The sequence below is a fragment of the Heterodontus francisci genome, chromosome 4 (assembly GCF_036365525.1).
Source record: "Heterodontus francisci isolate sHetFra1 chromosome 4, sHetFra1.hap1, whole genome shotgun sequence".
Classification (NCBI taxonomy): Eukaryota; Metazoa; Chordata; class Chondrichthyes; order Heterodontiformes; family Heterodontidae; genus Heterodontus; species Heterodontus francisci.
In genome coordinates this window covers 38,515,273-38,534,435 of record NC_090374.1, presented here as the reverse complement: position 1 = coordinate 38,534,435, position 19,163 = coordinate 38,515,273, and the positions used below count along the sequence as shown (strand labels likewise).

Below are 19,163 nucleotides of genomic sequence, written 5' to 3'. Positions count from 1 at the left end.
CATGACGGATGTTGAGGTTAGGGACAGATGTTTGATTACTCTAGGTCAAGTCGGCATAAGGAGGGAGGAAATGTTGGGTATTCTAAAAGGCATTAAGGTGGACAAGTCCCCAGGTCCGGATGGGATCTATCCCAGGTTACTGAGGGAAGCGAGAGAGGAAATAGCTGGGGCCTTAACAGATATCTTTGCAGCATCCTTAAACACGGGTGAGGTCCCAGAGGACTGGAGAATTGCTAATGTTGTCCCCTTGTTTAAGAAGGGTAGCAGGGATAATCCAGGTAATTATAGACCGGTGAGCCTGACATCAGTGGTAGGGAAGCTGCTGGAGAAGATACTGAGGGATAAGATCTATTCCCATTTGGAAGAAAATGGGCTTATCAGTGATAGGCAACATGGTTTTGTGCAGGGAAGGTCATGTCTTACCAACTTAATAGAATTCTTTGAGGAAGTGACAAAGTTGATTGATGAGGGAAGGGCTGTAGATGTCATATACATGGACTTCAGTAAGGCATTTGATAAGGTTCCCCATGGTAGGCTGTTGGAGAAAGTGAAGTCGCATGGGATCCAGGGTGTACTAGCTGGATGGATAAAGAACTCACAGGGATCCGTGCTGGGACCACTGTTGTTTGTGATATACATAAATGATTTGGAGGAAAGTATAGGTGGTCTGATTAGCAAGTTTGCAGACAACACTAAGATTGGTGGAGTAGCAGATAGTGAAGGGGACTGTCAGAGAATACAGCAGAATATAGATTGATTGGAGAGTTGGGCAGAGAAATGACAGATGGAGTTCAATCCGGGTAAATGCGAGGTGATGCATTTTGTAAGATCCAATTCAAGAGTGAACTATACGGTAAATGGAAAAGTCCTGGGGAAAATTGATGTACAGAGAGATTTGGGTGTTCAGGTCCCTTGTTCCCTGAAGGTGGCAACGCAGGTAAATAGAGTGGTCAAGGAGGCATACGGCATGCTTTCCTTCATCGGACGGGGTATTGAGTACAAGAGTTGGCAGGTCATGTTACAGTTGTATAGGACTTTGGTTCGGCCACATTTGGAATACTGCGTGCAGTTCTGGTCGCCACATTACCAAAAGGATGTGGATGCTTTGGAGAGGGTGCAGAGGAGGTTCACCAGGATGTTGCCTGGTATGGAGGGTGCTAGCTATAAAGAGAGGTTGAGTAGATTAGGATTATTTTCATTAGAAAGGCGGAGACTGAGGGGGGACCTGATTGAGGTGTACAAAATCATGAGAGGTATAGACAGGGTGGATAGCAAGAAGCTTTTTCCCCAGAGTGGGGGATTCAAATACTAGGGGTCACGAGTTCAAAGTGAGAGGGGAAAAGTTTAGGGGGGATATGCGTGGAAAGTTCTTTACGCAGAGGGTGGTGGGTGCCTGGAACGCGTTGCCAGCAGAGGTGGTAGATGCGAACACGATAGCGTCTTTTAAGATGTATCTAGACAGATACATGAATGGGCAGGAAGCAAAGAGATACAGACCCTTAGAAAATAGGCAACATGTTTAGGTAGAGAATCTGGATCGGCGCAGGCTTGGAGGGCCGAAGGGCCTGTTCCTGTGCTGTAATTTTCTTTGTTCTTTTCTTTTGTTCTTTGTTCACCATAACTTCTTTGTTTTGTACTCTATGCCGCTATTTATAAAGCCCAGGATCCCGTTTGCCTTATTAACAGCTTTCTCAACCTGCCCTGGCACCTTCAATGATTTTTGCACATGTACACTCAGGCCCCCCCTGCTCCAACACCCCCTTGAGCATTGTATCCTTTATTTTTCATTGCCTTTCCTCGTTATAAGTATGGAGTCATACCTAGCGCAAAGGAATATGATTGTGGTTGTTGGAGTTCAATCATCTCAGCTCCGGGACATCAGTGCAGGAGTTCCTCAGGATAGTGTCCTCGGCCTAACCATCTTCAGTTGCTTCATCAATGACCTTCCTTCAGTCATTCGGTCAGAAGTGGGGATGTTCGCTGATGATTGCACAATGTTCAACACCATTCACAATTCCTCAGATACTGAAGCAGTCCACGTAGAAATGCAGCAAGACCTGGACAATATCCAGTCTTGAGCTATGTAAGGTTATTAGGTTACTAATTGTTAAAATCCAGCTATCATAAACTAACAACTAACTAATTATCATAAACTAACAGTAATCTTTATTAGAACCCTTCTTTGTAGTATGGTAAAGGGGGAAAACTTAGAAACTAGGGCACAGTATGGACAAGATGTCATGGCAGAGGGACTCTGGGAGATTATGTCAAGTTTTAAAATGCTTACTTGCAGCAAAAGTGTGAGACCTTGAGAGCAGACAGCGAAAACAGCTTCTGTGTAGATTTCCCTTGGAATGAGATAAGGAACCTCGAAATATAAAAGCATTGAGATAGAGTAGTCAACACACAACTACTTGCGCAAATTTAAAAGGTTAGCAACCATCATAAAATGATCCTTGGTTGGTTAAGAAAGGCATCCTTTCATACAAGATTCATCACTGATTGGGAGAAGGGAGGGTTAACTGGAAAGTTGCCAGGATAAAAGAAGTCTTGTCCTTTCGACTTTCTACTGGCAGAGAACAACAACAACAAGAGACAAGAGAGAGACTGACAAGGAAAATTTGAAGACCAAAAGCTGCAAGAGAAAGTGTCTTGCGCTCTGCCATCCACTCTCTAATACAGGTAATGTCTGTGTTAGACTGTTAATTACTGCCTGAGTTTGTAACTATGGTTTTTCTGAAAATTTTACAAACCTGTCCTTACCTTTTTCTCAATAAAGTCGATTGATAACAAGCTTTGTGCTGCCAGTTTGTTCCCACTTTAGAAGGGGATATAAAACAACCCTGTCTTATCAAATCTTACAGCTGATAAGTGGCAAGTAACATTCGCACCACACAAGTGCCAGGCAATGACTATCTGTAACAAGGTAGAATCTAACCATCTCCCCTTGACATTCAATGGCATTACCATTACTGAATCGCCCACTATCAACATCCTGGGGGTTACCATTGACCAGAAACTAAACTAGAGCACCTGGCACAGTGGTGCAGTGGTTAGCATCGCAGCCTCATAACTCCAGCAACCTAGGTTTGGTTCTGGGTACTGCCTGTGCGGAGTTTGCAAGTTCTCCCTGTGATTATGTGGCTTTCCGCCAGGTGCTCTGGTTTCCTCCCACCACCAAAGACATGCAGGTTGATAGGCAAATTGGCCATTGTAAATTACCCCTAGTGTAGGTAGGTGGCAGGAGAATTGAGGGAAGGTGGGGATGTGGTAGGAAACATGGGATTAATGTAAGATTAGTATAAATGGCTGGTTGACGGTCAGCACTGACTCTGTGGGCTGAAGGGCCTGTTTCAGTGCTGCATTGCTCTATGGAGTAGGCATATAAATACCATAGCTGCAATAGCAGGTCAGAGGCGAGGAATCCTGCAGCAAGTAACTCACCTCCCAACTCCCCAAAGCCTGTCCACCAACTACAAGGCATAAGTCAGGAGTGTGATGGAATACTTTCCATTTGCCTGGATGGGGACAGCTCCAACAGCACCCAAGAAGCTCAGCACCATCCAGGACAAAGCAGCCGGCTTGATTTTTTTTAATTACTATTAATTCATGGGATGTGGGCATCGCTGGCCAGGCCAGCATTTATTTCCCATCCCTAATTCCCCTTGAGAAGGTGGTGGTGAGCTGCCTTCTTGAACTGCTGCAGTCCATTTGGGCTAGGTATACCCACAGTGCTGTTAGGAAGGGAGTTCCAGGATTTTGACCCAGCGACAGTGAAGGAACGGTGATATAGTTCCAAGTCAGGATGGTGTGTGACTTGGAGGGGAACTTGCAGGTGGTGGTGTTCCCATGCACTTGCTGCCCTTGTCCTTCTAGTTGGGAGAGGTTGTGGGTTTGGAAGGTGCTGTCTCAGGAGCCTTGGTGCATTGCTGCAGTGCATCTTGTAGATGGTACACGCTGCTGCCACTGTGCGTTGGTGGTCGAGGGAGTGCATGTTTGTAGATGGGGTGCCAATCAAGCGGGCTGCTTTGTCCTGGATGGTGTCGAGCTTCTTAAGTGTTGTTGGAGCTCACCCATCCAGGCAAGTGGAGAGTATTCCATCACACTCCTGACTTGTGCCTTGTGGATGGTGGAAAGGCTTTGGGGAGTCAGGAGGTGAGTTAATTGCCTCAGGATTCCGAGCCTCTGACCTGCTCTTGTAGCCACGGTATTTATATGGCTACTCCAGTTCAGCTTCTGGTCAATGGTAGCCCCTAGGATGTTGATAGTGGGGGATTCAGCAATGGTAATGCCATTGAATGTCATGGGGAGATGGTTAGATTCTCTCTTGTTGGAGATGGTCATTGCCTGGCACCCCATTAACCCCATTTGATTGGCACCCCATTCACAAACATTCACTCCTTCCACCACCAACAGGCAGTGGCAGCAATGTGTACCATCTACAAGATGCACTGCAGCAGCACACCAAGGCTCCTTAGACAGCACCTTTCAAACCTGTGACCTCTGCCACCTAGAAGGACAAGGGCAGCAGATGCATGAGAACACCACCACCAGCAAGTTCCCCTCCAAGCCACACACCATCCTGACTTGGAATTATATCGCTGTTCCTTCACTGTCACTGGTTCAAGATCCTGGAACTCCCTTCCTAACAGCACCCCACATGGAATGCAGTGGTTCAAGAAGTTGGCTCACTACTACCTTCTCAAGGGCAATTGGGGAAGGGCAATAAATGCTGTCCTGGCCAGTGATGCCCACATCCCATGAATGAATAAATAGAAAAAAAATTCCAACCAAAAAGTATCACTTCAGCCAGCAGTCGTGCTCCATATTGGTACCAATGACATAGGTAGAAAAAGGGGTGAGGTCCTGCAGGCAGATTTTAAGGAGCTAGGAAAGAAACTAACAAGCAGGGCCTCAGAAGTAGTAATCTCTGAATTACTCCCGGCGTCATGTGCTAATCAGTATAGAAATGGAAGGATAGAGCAGATGAATGCGTGGCTGCAGAGATGGTGCAGGAGGGAGGGCTTTTGATTCCTGGGACATTGGGACTTGTTCTGGGGTAGATGGGGCCTGCACAGGCTGGACGGGTTAGAATTAGAACATTACTGCGCAGTACAGGCCCTTCGGCCCTCGATGTTGCGCCGACCTGTGAAACCATCTGACCTACACTATTCCATTTTCATCCATATGTCTATCCAATGACCACTTAAATGCCCTTAAAGTTGGCGAGTCTACTACTGTTGCAGGCAGGGCGTTCCACGCCCCTACTACTCTCTGAGTAAAGAAACTACCTCTAACACCTGTCCTATATCTTTCACCCCTCAACTTAAAGCTATGTCCCCTCGTGTTTGCCATCACCATCCGAGGAAAAAGACTCTCACTATCCACCCTATCTAACCCTCTGATTATCTTATATGTCTCTATTAAGTCACCTCTCCTCCTCCTTCTCTCCAACGAAAACAACCTCAAGTCCCTCAGCCTTTCCTCGTAAGACCTTCCCTCCATACCAGGCGACATCCAAGTAAATCTCCTCTGCACCCTTTCCAAAGCTTCCACATGCTTCCTATAATGCGGTGACCAGAACTGCACGCAATACTCCAGGTGCAGCCTCACCAGAGTTTTGTACAGCTGGAGCATGACCTCGTGGCTCCGAAACTCGATCCCCCTACTAATAAAAGCGAACACACCATATGCCTTCTTAACAGCCCTATTAACCTGGGTAGCAACTTTCAGGGATTTATGTACTTGGACACCAAGATCTCTCTGTTCATCTACACTACCAAGAATCTTCCCATTAGCCCAATACTCTGCATTCCTGTTACTCCTTCCAAAGTGAATCACCTCACACTTTTCCGCATTAAACTCCATTTGCCATCTCTCAGCCCAGTTCTGCAGCCTATCTATGTCCCTCTGTACCCTACAACATCCTTCGGCACTATCCACAACTCCACCGACCTTCGTGTCATCCGCAAATTTACTAACCCATCCTTCTACACCCTCTTCCAGGTCATTTATAAAAATGACAAACAGCAGTGGCCCCAAAACAGATCCTTGCAGTACACCACTAGTAACTAAACTCCAGGATGAACATTTGCCATCAACCACCACCCTCTGTCTTCTTTCAGCTAGCCAATTTCTGATCCAAAGCTCTAAATCACCTTCAACCCCATACTTGCGTATTTTCTGCAATAGCCTACCGTGGGGAACCTTATCAAATGCCTTACTGAAATCCATATACACCACATCCACTGCTTTACCCTCATCCACCTGTTTGGTCACCTTCTCGAAAAACTCAATAAGGTTTGTGAGGCACGACCTACCCTTCACAAAACCGTGCTGACTATCGCAAATGAACTTATTCTTTTCAAGATGATTATAAATCCTGTCTCTTATAACCTTTTCCAACATTTTACCCACAACCGAAGTAAGGCTCACAGGTCTATAATTACCAGGGCTGTCTCTACTCCCCTTCTTGAACAAGGGGACAACATTTGCTATCCTCCAGTCTTCCGGCACTATTCCTGTCGACAATGACGACATAAAGATCAAGGACAAAGGCTCTGAAATCTCCTCCCTGGCTTCCCAGAGAATCCGAGGAGAAATCCCATCTGGCCCAGGGGACTTATCTATTTTCACACTTCCAAAATTGCTAACACCTCCTCCTTGTGAACCTCAATCCCATCTAGCCTAGTAGCCTGAATCTCAGTATTCTCCTCGACAACATTTTCTTTCTCTACTGTAAATACTGACGAAAAATATTCATTTAACGCTTCCCCTATCTCCTCTGATTCCACACACAACTTCCCACTACTATCTTTGATTGGCCCTAATCTAACTCTCGTCATTCTTTTATTCCTGATATACCTATAGAAAGCCTTAGGGCTTTCCTTGATCCGATCCGCCGATGACTTCTCGTGTCCTCTCCTCGCTCTTCTAAGCTCTCCCTTTAGATCCTTCCTGGCGAGCTTGTAACTCTCAAGCGCCCTAACTGAGCCTTCACGTCTCATCCTAACATAAGCCTTCTTCTTCCTCTTGACAAGCGCTTCAACTTCTTTAGTAAATGACGGCTCCCTCGCTCGACAACTTCCTCCCTGCCTCACAGGTACATACTTATCAAGGACACGCAGTAGCTGCTCCTTGAATAAGCTCATTTCGATTGTGCCCATCCCCTGCAGTTTCCTTCCCCATCCTACGCATCCTAAATCTTGCCTAATTGCATCATAATTTCCTTTCCCCCAGCCATAATTCTTGCCCTGCGGTAAATACCTGTCCCTGCCCATCGCTAAGGTAAACCTAACTGAATTGTGATCACTATCACCAAAGTGCTCACCTACATCTAAATCTAACATCTGGCCAGGTTCATTACCCAGTACCAAATCCAATGTAGCATCGCCCCTGGTTGGCCTGTCTACATACTGTGTCAGAAAACTCTCCTGCACACACTGGACAAAAACTGACCCATCTAAAGTACTCGAACTATAGTATTTCCAGTCGATATTTGGAAAGTTAAAGTCCCCCATAACAACTACCCTGTTACTCTCGCCCCTGTCGAGAATCATCTTCGCTATCCTTTCCTCTCCATCTCTGGAACTATTCGGAGGTCTATAGAAGACTCCCAACAGGGTGACCTATCCTCTCCTGTTTCTAACCTCGGCCCATACTACCTCAGTAGACGAGTCCTCAAACGGCCTTTCTGCCGCTGTAATACTCTCCTTGATTAACAATGCCACACCCCCCCCTCTTTTACCATCTTCTCTGTTCTTACTGAAACATCTAAATCCTGGAACCTGCAACATCCATTCCTGCCCCTGCTCTACCCATGTCTCCGAAATGGCCACTACATCGAGATCCCAGGTACCAACCCATGCTGCAAGCTCACCCACCTTATTCCGGATGCACCTGGCGCTGAAGTAGACACACTTTAAACTAAGTTCTTGCTTGCCAGTGCCCTCTTGCGTCCTTGTAACCTTATCCCTGACCTCACTACTCTCAACATCCTGTACACTGGAACTACAATTTAGGTTCCCATTCCCCCGCTGAATTAGTTTAAACCCCCCTGAAGAGCACTAGCAAATCTCCCCCCACAGGATATTGGTACCCCTCTGGTTCAGGTGAAGACCATCCTGTTTGTAGAGGTCCCACCTACCCCAGAAAGAGCCCCAATTATCCAGGAAACCAAAACCCTCCATCTTGCACCATCCCTGCAGCCACGTGTTCAACTCCTCTCTCTCCCTATTCCTCGCTTCGCTAGCACGTGGCACGGGCAACAACCCAGAGATAACAACTCTGTTTGTTCTCGCTCTAAGCTTCCACCCTAGCTCCCTGAATTTCTGCCTTAAATCCCCATCTCTCTTCCTACCTATGTCGTTGGTGCCTATGTGGACCACGACTTGGGGCTGCTCCCCCTCCCCCTTAAGGATCCCAAAAACACGGTCCGAGACATCACGAACCCTGGCACCTGGGAGGCAACACACCAACCGTGAGTCTCTCTCGTTCCCACAGAACCTCCAATCTGTTCCCCTAACTATGGAGTCCCCAATGACTAATGCTCTGCTCCTCTTCCCCCTTCCCTTCTGAGCAACAGGGACAGACTCTGTGCCAGATACCTGTACCCCATTGCTTACCCCTGGTAAGTCGTCCCCCGCAACAGTATCCAAAACGGTATACCTGTTGTTGAGGGAAACGGCCACAGGGGATCCCTGCACTGCCTGCTGGTTCCCTCTCCTTCCCCTGACGGTAACCCATCTACCTACGTCTTTTACCTGAGGTGTGACTACCTCCCCATAACTCCTCTCAATAACCCCCTCCGCCTCCCGAATGATCCGAAGTTCATCCAGCTCCAGCTCCCTAACGCGGTTCTCGAGGAGCTGGAGTTGGGTGCACTTCCCGCAGATGCAGTCAGCAGGGACACTCTTGGCGACACTTACCTCCCACATTCTGCAGGAGGAACATTCAACTGCCTTAACCTCCATTCCCACTATTCTAAATTCCCAACAAATCTACTGAAAAACCAAAAAAAAAGTCAAAACTTGTTAGTTTAGCAATCCGACAGACAGAACTTTTTAAATAAAAAGCTTACCTTATCAACACACCAGAGTCCTTTTTTTTTGGTTAGAGGAGGAGGGTGGGTGGGAGACACTACACATGTAGTGTCTCGGGTACAGCCACCACCCAAATATATAGTTTTTACTTACCTAGCAGTCCCCTGGTCCTCCGAAAACAAAAGGGAATTAACTTTTAACTTACACTGAAACTGACTTCCCAGCTGCAAGTTCGCTCCGTACCTCCGCTTCTGTCAAAGCTGCTGCAACCTAAACAGAGTAGGGACAAATTTCTTTGCAGAGTAGTTTGCTCGTGCTATTGGGGAGGGTTTAAACTCATTGGCAGTGGGATGGGAACCAGGAGGCAACACTAGAGAGAAAAAACAAGGTGTGCAAAAAATTGGGAGAGACAGATAACACTAGAGTAAGAAATAGTAAAGTATTCAGTGGGGTTAGAGTAACATGGAATGCAATATGGTCTGAGTTAGGTTTACTGTGCATGTATGTGACGGAGTGTGGTAAATAAGGTTGGTGAGTTGCAGGCACAGATAGCCACGTGTGTGTATGATGTTGTGTGATAACAGAGACCTGGCTCAAAAAGACAACTCAAGGCAAACTGCTTCCAATTCCTACCCTTCCCCCAGCTTCACATGGTCCTTCTCTGACTCTTCCCTTCCCTTCCTCGACTTTTCTCTCCCCATTTCTGGCGACAGACTATCAAAAATATTCATTATAAGCCCATTGACCTCGACAGCTACCTCGACTATACTTCCTCACACCCTGCCTCCTGCAAGGACTTCATTCCATTCTCCCAGTTTCTCCGTCTCTGTCACATCTGTTCTGATAATGCAACCTTCTACACAAGTGCTTCTGATAAGTCTTCCTTTTTCCTCAACTGAGGAATCACCCCATGTCCCACCCATTTCCCACACTTCTGCTCTCACCCCTTCCCCTCTCTGCCAAAACCATGATAGGGTTTCCCTTGTCCACACCTCCCTCCCCATCAGCCTCCATATTCAATTTCCACCACATCCAGTGTGATGCCACCACCAAATGCATCTTCCCCTCTTCTCCGTTTTCAGCATTCCGAAGGAACTGTCCACTCCACAACATCCTGGTCCACCCCTCTATCATCCCATCCCCTTCCAACAGCACCTTTCCATGCAAGCACAGGAGATGCAACACCTGCCCTTTTACTTCCTCTCTGCTCACTGTCCAAAGCCCCAAACACTCCTTCCAAGTGAAACAGCAATTTACATGAACTTCTTTCAATTTAGTATACCATATTCGCTGCTCACAATGTGGCCTGCTCTACATTGGGGAGACCAAACGCAGATTGGGTGACCACTTTGCAGAACACCTCAGGTCAGTCCGTAAGCCTGACCCTGAGCTTCTGGTGGTCTGCCATTTTAATTCTCCACTTTGCTCTCACACTTAACATCTCTGTCCTCAGCCAACTGTCGTGTTCCAATGAAGCTCAATGCAAGCTTGAGGAACAGCACCTCATCTTTCGATTAGGCACTTTACAGCCTTGTGGACTCAACATTGAGTTCAATGATTTCAGACTGCAACCTCCGCCCCATTTTGATTCCTTTTCTTTGAATGTTTCAGCCTTAATCCTGTTTTTCTCTTTTTTACTCTTGTTTTGGGCGGCAGCTGTTCACTATTCTGCCATTCACACCTCCTCTGGACACGACTGTGGTTCCTTTACTTATCCTCTTACGATTCCCTTTGGCCAACCATTTTTTTGTCATTTAATGTCTCCCCTCTTCCGCGCTATCTTTTCTTTTGTTCTTTTTCCATCCTCCTCCATTTAACCTACTTAAAACCTACTGCATTTCTAACTTTTACCAGCTTTGATGAAAGGTCATCGACCTGAGACATTAACTCTCTTTCTCTTGCCACAGATGCTGCCAGATCTGCTGAGTATTTCAAGCTGTTTCTGTTTTTATTTTAGATTTCCAGCATCTGCAGTCTTTTGCTTTTGTCAAAAAGGGCGGGACTGGGTACTAAATATTCCTGGATACCAGGTGTTCAGAAAAGATCGGGAAAGGAAAGAAAGGAGGAGGGTATGAGAAGAGACTGGCAGGCAACATAAAAGAAAATCCAAAAGTCTTCTTTGGCATATAAAGGGTAAAGAGTTGGCAAAAGGAGGAGTAGCGCCGTTCAAGAAGGCAGCTCACCACCACCTTCTCAAGGGCAATAAGGGCTAGGCAATCAATGCTGGCCTCGGCAGCGACGGCCACATCCCATGAATGAATAAAAAAAAATTAATTGAGCACCGATTGTAATTGCATTGTAATAAATTATCAAATTGGCTTTAGCTTTATGCTAATTAATTGACCTAGTTTTACTTTATAGTTTATTAATTTAAAGTAAACTAAAATAAAAGCTTACCCAGTATGCGCACCCCACCTGACTTCATGTCCTGTGACATCATTTCGCGAAATATCTGTTTCTCAAAGCTCCTCCCTCTTCTCTCCTGGGTCTCGCGCTCTCTGACCGCGCCGCTAGTGGCCTCGCGCTCTCTGACCGCGCCGCTAATGGCCTCGCGCTCTCTGACCGCGCCGCTAATGGCCTCGCGCTCTCTGACCGCGCCGCTAATGGCCTCGCGCTCTCTGACCGCGCCGCTAATGGTCTCGCGCTCTCTGACCGCGCCGCTAATGGCTTCGTGCTCTCTGACCGCTCCGCTAATGGCCTCGCGCTCTCTGACCACTCCACTCCCAGGCCTCGCTCTCTAATCACTCGGCTCCCGAGCCTCATTCTCTCTGACCGCTCTGCTCCCGGGCCTCACCCTCTCTGACTGCCCTGCTCCCGGGGATCACTCTCTGACCGCTCTGCTCCTAGGCCTCACTCTCTCTGACCACTCCACTCCCAGGCCCTGCTCTCTTTGACCACTCAGCTCTCGGGCCTCGTTCTCTCTGACCGCTTTACTCCCAGACCTCACCCTCTCTGACTGCTCTGCTCCTGGGCCTCATTCTCTCTGACCACTCAGTTCCCAGGCCTCGCTCTCTCTGACTGGTTGGCTCCCAGGCTTCACTCTCTCTGACTGCTCCACTCCCAGGCCTCACTCTGACAACTCCGGTCAGTGCCATGCTTTCTCTGATCGTTCCACTGCTGGAACCAATCTCTCTGACAATGTTATACGGCAATTACAAAATTTGGCAAAATAAGCTGGTTATGCGACCCACATTGGTAGCATTTAACTAGACCTTGAGAAATAGGGGAGAATAAAGAGCAGGAGTAGACCATCCTCTCAGGTCTGCTGCACCATCCAATTAAATCAGAGCTCATTGGCACCACAACTAAATTTTTCCACCTTTACTCCAGATCCCTTGATACCCTTACCTAACAAAAATAAAGTTCAGCCTTGAAAGTTCCAATTGCCCGAGCACCACAGTCTTTTGAGGAAGAGAGTTTCAAATTTCTACTTGCCTTTGTGTGGAAAAAATGCTTCTGGATCTTGCTGCTAAATGGCTTTGCTCTAATTTTAAGATTCTGTCCTGTTATTCTTGGGGAGCCTCGATGAGCATAGTCACAAACCCATCATGGTATTGCCAGAATGGAGATCACAGACCAGGAACTGCACAACCTCGCAACCAGAATTGCAGTTTCCCTCCGAGTAACCCACCATGTACACAATTGAAACATAAACCTTAACATAGAAACATAGAAAATAGAAGCAGGTGCAGGCCATTCGGCCCTTCGGACCTGCTCTGCCATTCAAAAAAGATCATGGCTGATTGTCTAATTCAGTACCCTGTTCCTGCTTTCTTCCCACATCCCTTGATTCCTTTGGCATTAAGAAATATATCTATCTCCTTCTTGAATATATTTAATGACTTGGCCTCCACTGCCTTCTGCGGTAGAGAATTCCACAGGTTCAACACCCTCTGAGTGAAGACCTCATCTCAATTCTAAATGGCATACCCTGAATCCTGAGACTGTGACCCCTCTGTTGTTTTAATAACATGGTTATCCATGATAGCGAATGAGCTAATTGCGAAATAGGAAAAAAAAGCATAAATTCAATGATAAACAGTCTATGTTCTGCTCTTCCATTAGGAACTGCAGAGGAGCAGAGAGATTTAGAAGCTTAAAAGGTTAGAGGACAGGTAAAAAAAATAAAAAGGTTAATGGAATATTGCCTTGATCACATGGGGGTGGAATTGAAGGGGCAGAAGTTATATTACAGTTAAATGAAACTCAGGTGAGACCCCATTTAGAGTACTGCATTCAGTTTTGAACACCATGGGCTGAATTTTATGGGCCTCCTAGGGATGGAAATGGAGGTTGGGCAGGACCCATAAAATTGCGTCAGAAGGTGGATGGGGAGTGCCTATCGCCTTCGTGACACCTTCAAATATAGTCCAGGGCAGGGAAGGCCAAGGACAGCCTTCCCACCCCAGGCCAATGGGCCTCTTCCCACCTACGCCTCAATTTAATAGAAGGTGGAGTGGCCCACAGCCATGGAGGGAAGCAGCCTCTTAGCAGAGTGGGGTGGTCCCTCCTTTGAGAGCAATCCAGAGCCCCCGGAAGGTGACCCCCCCGCCCACAGCAAGGATCTGCTCCCGCCCCACCCCATGAAGAACCCACCGCCCCCCCCAATAGCACCCCCCACCAACACCATCATCGGGGCCCTGCTTAAATAATCCGACCCCACTTCATTCCTGAGGTCTCCAACATCTCTGATTGGCCGGCAGCTATGGAGGCTGGAACTCGTCCCTTAAAGGGATGGCATCCTCCGACAGCAGGCAGTTAAGTGGCTGCCCGCCAGGGAATTGCAATGGGGGTCTAACAGAGGGCTGAAGCGGGGTCTCGCCCCCACCTTCCAGCCCACGTGCCGCCAGGACCCCCAATGTCAGAACAAAGTTCAGCCTCACATCTCAGATAGAAATTATTGGCCTTGGAGGGGATGCAGTGTTCACTGGTATCATTCCTGAATTTCAAGGGTTAAATTGTGTGGACAGGTTGCTCAGACTAGGCTTGTATTCCTTTGAGTACAGAAGACCTTCTTCTTCTTCTTTGGCCTCCTTGTCTCGAGAGACAATGGGTAAGAGCCTGGAGGTGGTCAGTGGATTGTGAAGCAGCGCCTGGAATGGCTATAAAGGCCAATTCTGGAGTGGCAGACTCTTCCACAGGTGCTACAGATAAAATTGGCTGTCGGGAATGTTACACAGTTGGCTCTCCCCTTGCGCTTCTGTCATTTTTCCTGCCAACTGCTAAGTCTCTTCGACTCGCCACACATTAGCCCTGCCTTTATGGCTGCGAATGAATTGAGACGTCGCTCTTGGCTGACATACATTGTCCAGGCCTCACTGCCACAGAGCAAGGTACTGAGGACACAAGCTTGATACACACGGACTTTTGTGTTCTGTGTCAGTGCGCCATTTTCCCACACTCTCTTGGCCAGTCTGGAGATAGCAGTGGAAGCCTTTCCCATGCGTTTGTTGATTTCTGCATCGGGAGACAGGTTATTGGTGATAGTTGAGCCTAGGTAGGTGAACTCTTGAACCACTTCAAGAGCGTGGTCGTGGATTTTGATGGATGGAGCATTTCTGACGTCCTGTCCCATGATGTTGGTTTTCTTGAGGCTGATGGTTAGACCAAATTCGGTGCAGGCAGCCGCATGCTGTCGATGAGACTCTGCAGACACTCTTCAGTGTGAGATGTTAATGTAGCATCGTCAGCAAAGAGGAGTTCCCTGATGAGGACTTTCTGTACTTTGGTCTTCGCTCTTAGACGGGCAAAGTTGAACAACCTGCCACCTGATCTTGTGTAGAGGAAAATTCCTTCTTCTGAAGACTTGAACGCATATGAGAGCAGCAGGGAGAAGAAGATCCCAAACAGTGTAGGTGCAAGAACACAGCCCTGTTTCACACCACTCAGGATAGGAAAAGGTGAAGACCAAAGGGTGGTCTAATTGGTTAAAGGATTTGGTTGATTAGATAGAGAGAAACTATTTTCTCTGGTGGGGAGAGAAGAACAGAGGCGGGGTTGAACATAACTTTAAAATTAGAGCTTGGCCTTTCAGGGGTGATGTCAGGAAGCACTTCTTCATGCAAAGGGTCGTGAAAATTTGGAACTTTTCCCCCCAATAATCTGTTGAGGGTTCAATTGAAAATTAAAAAACTGAGATTGACAGGATATTAGGCAAGGTATGTTAAGGGTTACAGAACCAGAAGTTAATGTCCAGATCGGCCTTGAACTAACTGAATAACAGAATGGGCTCAAGGAGGTTCTGGTCACCTCATTACAGAAAGGATGTAATTGCATTAGAGAAGGTACAGAGGAAATTTGCAAGGATGTTGCCAGGACTGGAAAAAATGCAGCTATGAGGAAAGATTGGATAGGCTGGATTTGTTCTCCTTGGAACAGCGAAGACTGAGGGGAGATCTGATTGAAATGAAGAAAATTTTGAGGGGCCTGGATAGAGTGGAGGTGAAGGGACCTTAGCAGAGAGGTCAGTGACCAGGGGTCATAGATTTAAAGTGATTGGTAGAAAAAATAGAGGGGAATTGAGGAAAATGTTTTTCACCCAGAGGGTGGTTGGGATCTGGAACTCACTGCCTGAAAGAGGAGTTGAGGAAGAAATCCTCAACTCGTTCAAAAGGAGTCTGGATATGCACCCGAAGTGCTGTAATCTGCAGGGCTACAGACCAAATGCTGAAAGGCGGGATTAGAATGGGTGGGATCGTTTTTCAGCTGGCACCGACACGATGGGCCAAGTGGCCTCTGTCTGTGCCTTAAACTTTCAATGATTCTAAGCAGTTGTGCGGCCTACTCCTATTCCTATGTTCCGTCCTATTCATGGACATGTGCTGACATTGCCTTTTTAGAGGAGGAAATTATATGCAAGGCCAAGAGACAGGTTGGTCTGTGATTTAGTTCTGACTTCATCCATTATCCTATTTAATTATTGGAAGGTAATTAATTTTAAAGAATGCTAAGTTTAATGTGTCAAGAATATTTTAGCATTGTAGAAATTGTAGCAGAGAGAATATTCAGCCCACCACACCAGGACCAGGTCCTCAGCTGTCTTATATCAAATTTCCCTAACCTTTCCTCAGAACCTGACAGACAGAACCAATGCAGTTCGTGAAGATAACATAAACAAAAATAAGTGCTTCAGTACCAAATTATCTTTCTCTACTTTGCTATTATTGGTAATAAATATAATTGAATACGGATTATGACAAGTTCTTATTCTGAAAAGACTGGAATGTATTGGTGCTTGATCTTGACATATTTAAATAGCAGTCTAATTCAGAAGGAGTAAAAAAGTGAAATGACTACCGTATGTTCTTTGACATTGACATTCTGAAATATCATCCCAGTGTGACTGATGCCATTCTTTTTAGCAAAACCTTGCACGATTTTTTCAGCTTCAGTCATTCGACCTTGAGCGATCAGCCATCTGGGAGACTCCGGTATAAGCCTGATTTTAAAAAACGTACAAATAAAGCAGTTGTCAGAATGATAAGGGTGCAAAGGGGAAAGACCTCTGCCCACCTGACTACAGTAACCGTGACTCCAGCCAAGTTCCTGGGAAGCTAGATAAGCACATGAGGGAGAAAGGAACCAAAAAGTATGCCGACATGGTTAGATTAAGAGGGGCAGGAGGAGGTTTTTATGGAGCATAAACATTGGTATGGTCCAGTTTGGTTGAATGGCCTGTTTTTGTGCTGTACGTTCTATGTAATTTCTTCAGAAAATGTCAGGTACCCCCTGGGAACACTAAGACAGTGATGGAACTGGAGGGACCAGTATGGTGGACGAGGGTAGGGAAGTCATGGCCCACCAAATTACTTTGAGATCATCCAGTTTTGTAAGTCAGGATTCGGCCAAGACTGACCAGATAATTTACTCACTTCACTTTTTAAGTTACTTTTCGAGGTCACATTATAATTTTGAGAATGACAAGGGTAGCATTGTGTCATTGGAGGATGTCATTGTGGCTATGTTGTGTCAAGTCAGCTAAATCTGAACTTTAACCTCAACTATTCCTTGAATCTTCGCTCTGCGCCTGCAAAGAGATGCCCATTAGAAGGAGGTGGTGAACACATGGAGAGACAACTCCACAACTCCATACATCGCCAGTTCAACTCAGTGCTGCAAAAAACATAGCGATTATAACCAGAACAGGGAAGACAAAAGGAAATAGATATACCTTCCAAGAATGCATTACATAGGATTACATAGGATATATGGCACAGAAACAGGCCATTTGGCCCAACCAATTCATGCCGGTGTTTATGTTCCACTTGAGCCTTCTCCCTCATCTTTCCTCATCCATCTCTCTCAGCATAACCCTCAAGGCACTTCTCCCTCAGCTGCTTATCTAGCCTCCCCTTAATCATACTATGTTTTCAACCACTCCCTGTAGTAGTGAGTTCACATTCTCACCACTCTCTGGGTAAAGAAGTTTTTTTCTGAATTCCTTTCTTGGTGACTATCTTGTATTGATGACCTCGAGTTTTGCTCTTTCCCACAAGTGGAAACATTCTCTCTGTGTCTGCTCTATCAAAACCTTTCATAATTTTAAGATCTCTATTAGGTTACCCCCTCAGCCTTCTCGTTTCAAGGGAAAGTGACCCAGCCTGTTCATCCTCTCCTTATAGGTATACCGCTGCATTTCTGGTATCATCCTTGTAAATCCTTTTTGCACCCTCTTCAGTGTCTCTAGATCTTGTTTCTAATATTGCAAACAGAATTGTATGCAGTACTCCAGATTTGCACTGAGCACATGTGTAACTGAGAAATCCCTCCCTCTCACTGTGTTAATGTGCTTCAGGAGGTTATCATCAATCTCTGGGAGGTAAAGAAAGGTCTATTACATCCTTAGCTTTCATCTGAAAATGTTTTTTCATGCATATATCTCTTAAATGCCTTGGTTGGTTCATGTTCTTGCCATCAACCCCATTATGTTTTCCTTGCTGACACCTAGGTGTGCTTACAGTCTCATGTTCTGCATTTGTTTAAAGGAGAAGCCATTCCAAAATGGCAGAGAAAACATGGCCACAGATGGGGGACACCCCAAATCTCTGCCCTCTCATTCCATATGAGAAGGGGAGGCAGATAACCAATACAGTGAGAGAAGGGGAAGATGGAGTGCAGGTGTCAAGCTGCAGGATTGTTATGACATTCTGCTTCTCTCAGTTGCATTCCTTCATGCTATCCCTTCTACGGAAAAGCATGTGAACTTTGTTACTCAACAACCCTTTCTAATCTCTATTTCTGTCTTCCTGTACATGTGCCAGACCAAGGGAGAAGGAACATTCTGTTCTGCTGCTGGCATAACACTTCACAAGTCATCAAAACTGCTTGAAATTTGTTCAACATTCTATTAGGTTGGGCAATTTTCAGACATCCATGGCAACTGGCTGAAACAGGTATTAGACCCCGAGCATATATTCCTGAAATTGGCTGCCCAGAGTGACGTGGCTACTTCACTCAGGCTTTCCTGCCATGAATGTGGCCTAACACTATCCACCAACAAGGGAAATTCTTTAAAAACAATTTCACATGGAACCAAGAGTGCTCCTCCTCATTCCACAACACTCTTGAGGGCCACAAGTGATCATGATAATGGCCTGCCTGTTCTCCTTAACTACCATGGCCCACCACTCTCCCTGGAACTTACCGAAGTGTCACTGGTGGTGAAGCACACAGCACCAATTGAATGGATTTAGAGGGCGAGCCTCCTGGAGGCACAATGGACAGCGGCAGCTGACCGCAATTATGACCATGAGGTTCAATTTCAGGTGAACAGTCAGTTATGTACCTGCAAATGGACCATAATGAAATTGTAGCTCCCAACTTCAGGTCCAATTTGGAACAAAGTGCACCCGAATAACAAATTAGGGCCAACCCTAGAAATCTTGGATGTAAGAATCATGTTTTCATAAAGTTAGAACTTTTTTTTTTACATCCATACAGTAATCATGCATTTTCTGTTCTCTGGTATTTGTTTAAAAAAGTTGCTTTAAATATGCAGTCCTGCCACATCCAGCCCTGAAATGTGGTGGACAATTAAACAACTAATGGGAGGAAGAGGTTGCAAAAGCATCCCCATCCTCAACAATGACGGAGTCCAGCACGTCAGTGCAAAAGACAAGGCTG

At 46.3% G+C, this 19,163-nt stretch overlaps 1 protein-coding gene across 10 annotated transcripts in view; it reads right to left on the bottom strand.

Annotated features, from left to right (window-relative positions):
- LOC137368969 (solute carrier family 22 member 4-like) overlaps nt 1-19,163 on the bottom strand; it is a 213,976-nt gene that overhangs the window by 102,265 nt on the left and 92,548 nt on the right. For all 10 annotated transcript variants that reach the window (XM_068029367.1, XM_068029370.1, XM_068029374.1 and 7 more), the window contains one exon: nt 16,338-16,479. In XM_068029367.1, coding sequence (XP_067885468.1) covers nt 16,338-16,479 — 142 coding nt within the window. The remainder of the gene's footprint in view (nt 1-16,337; nt 16,480-19,163) is intronic.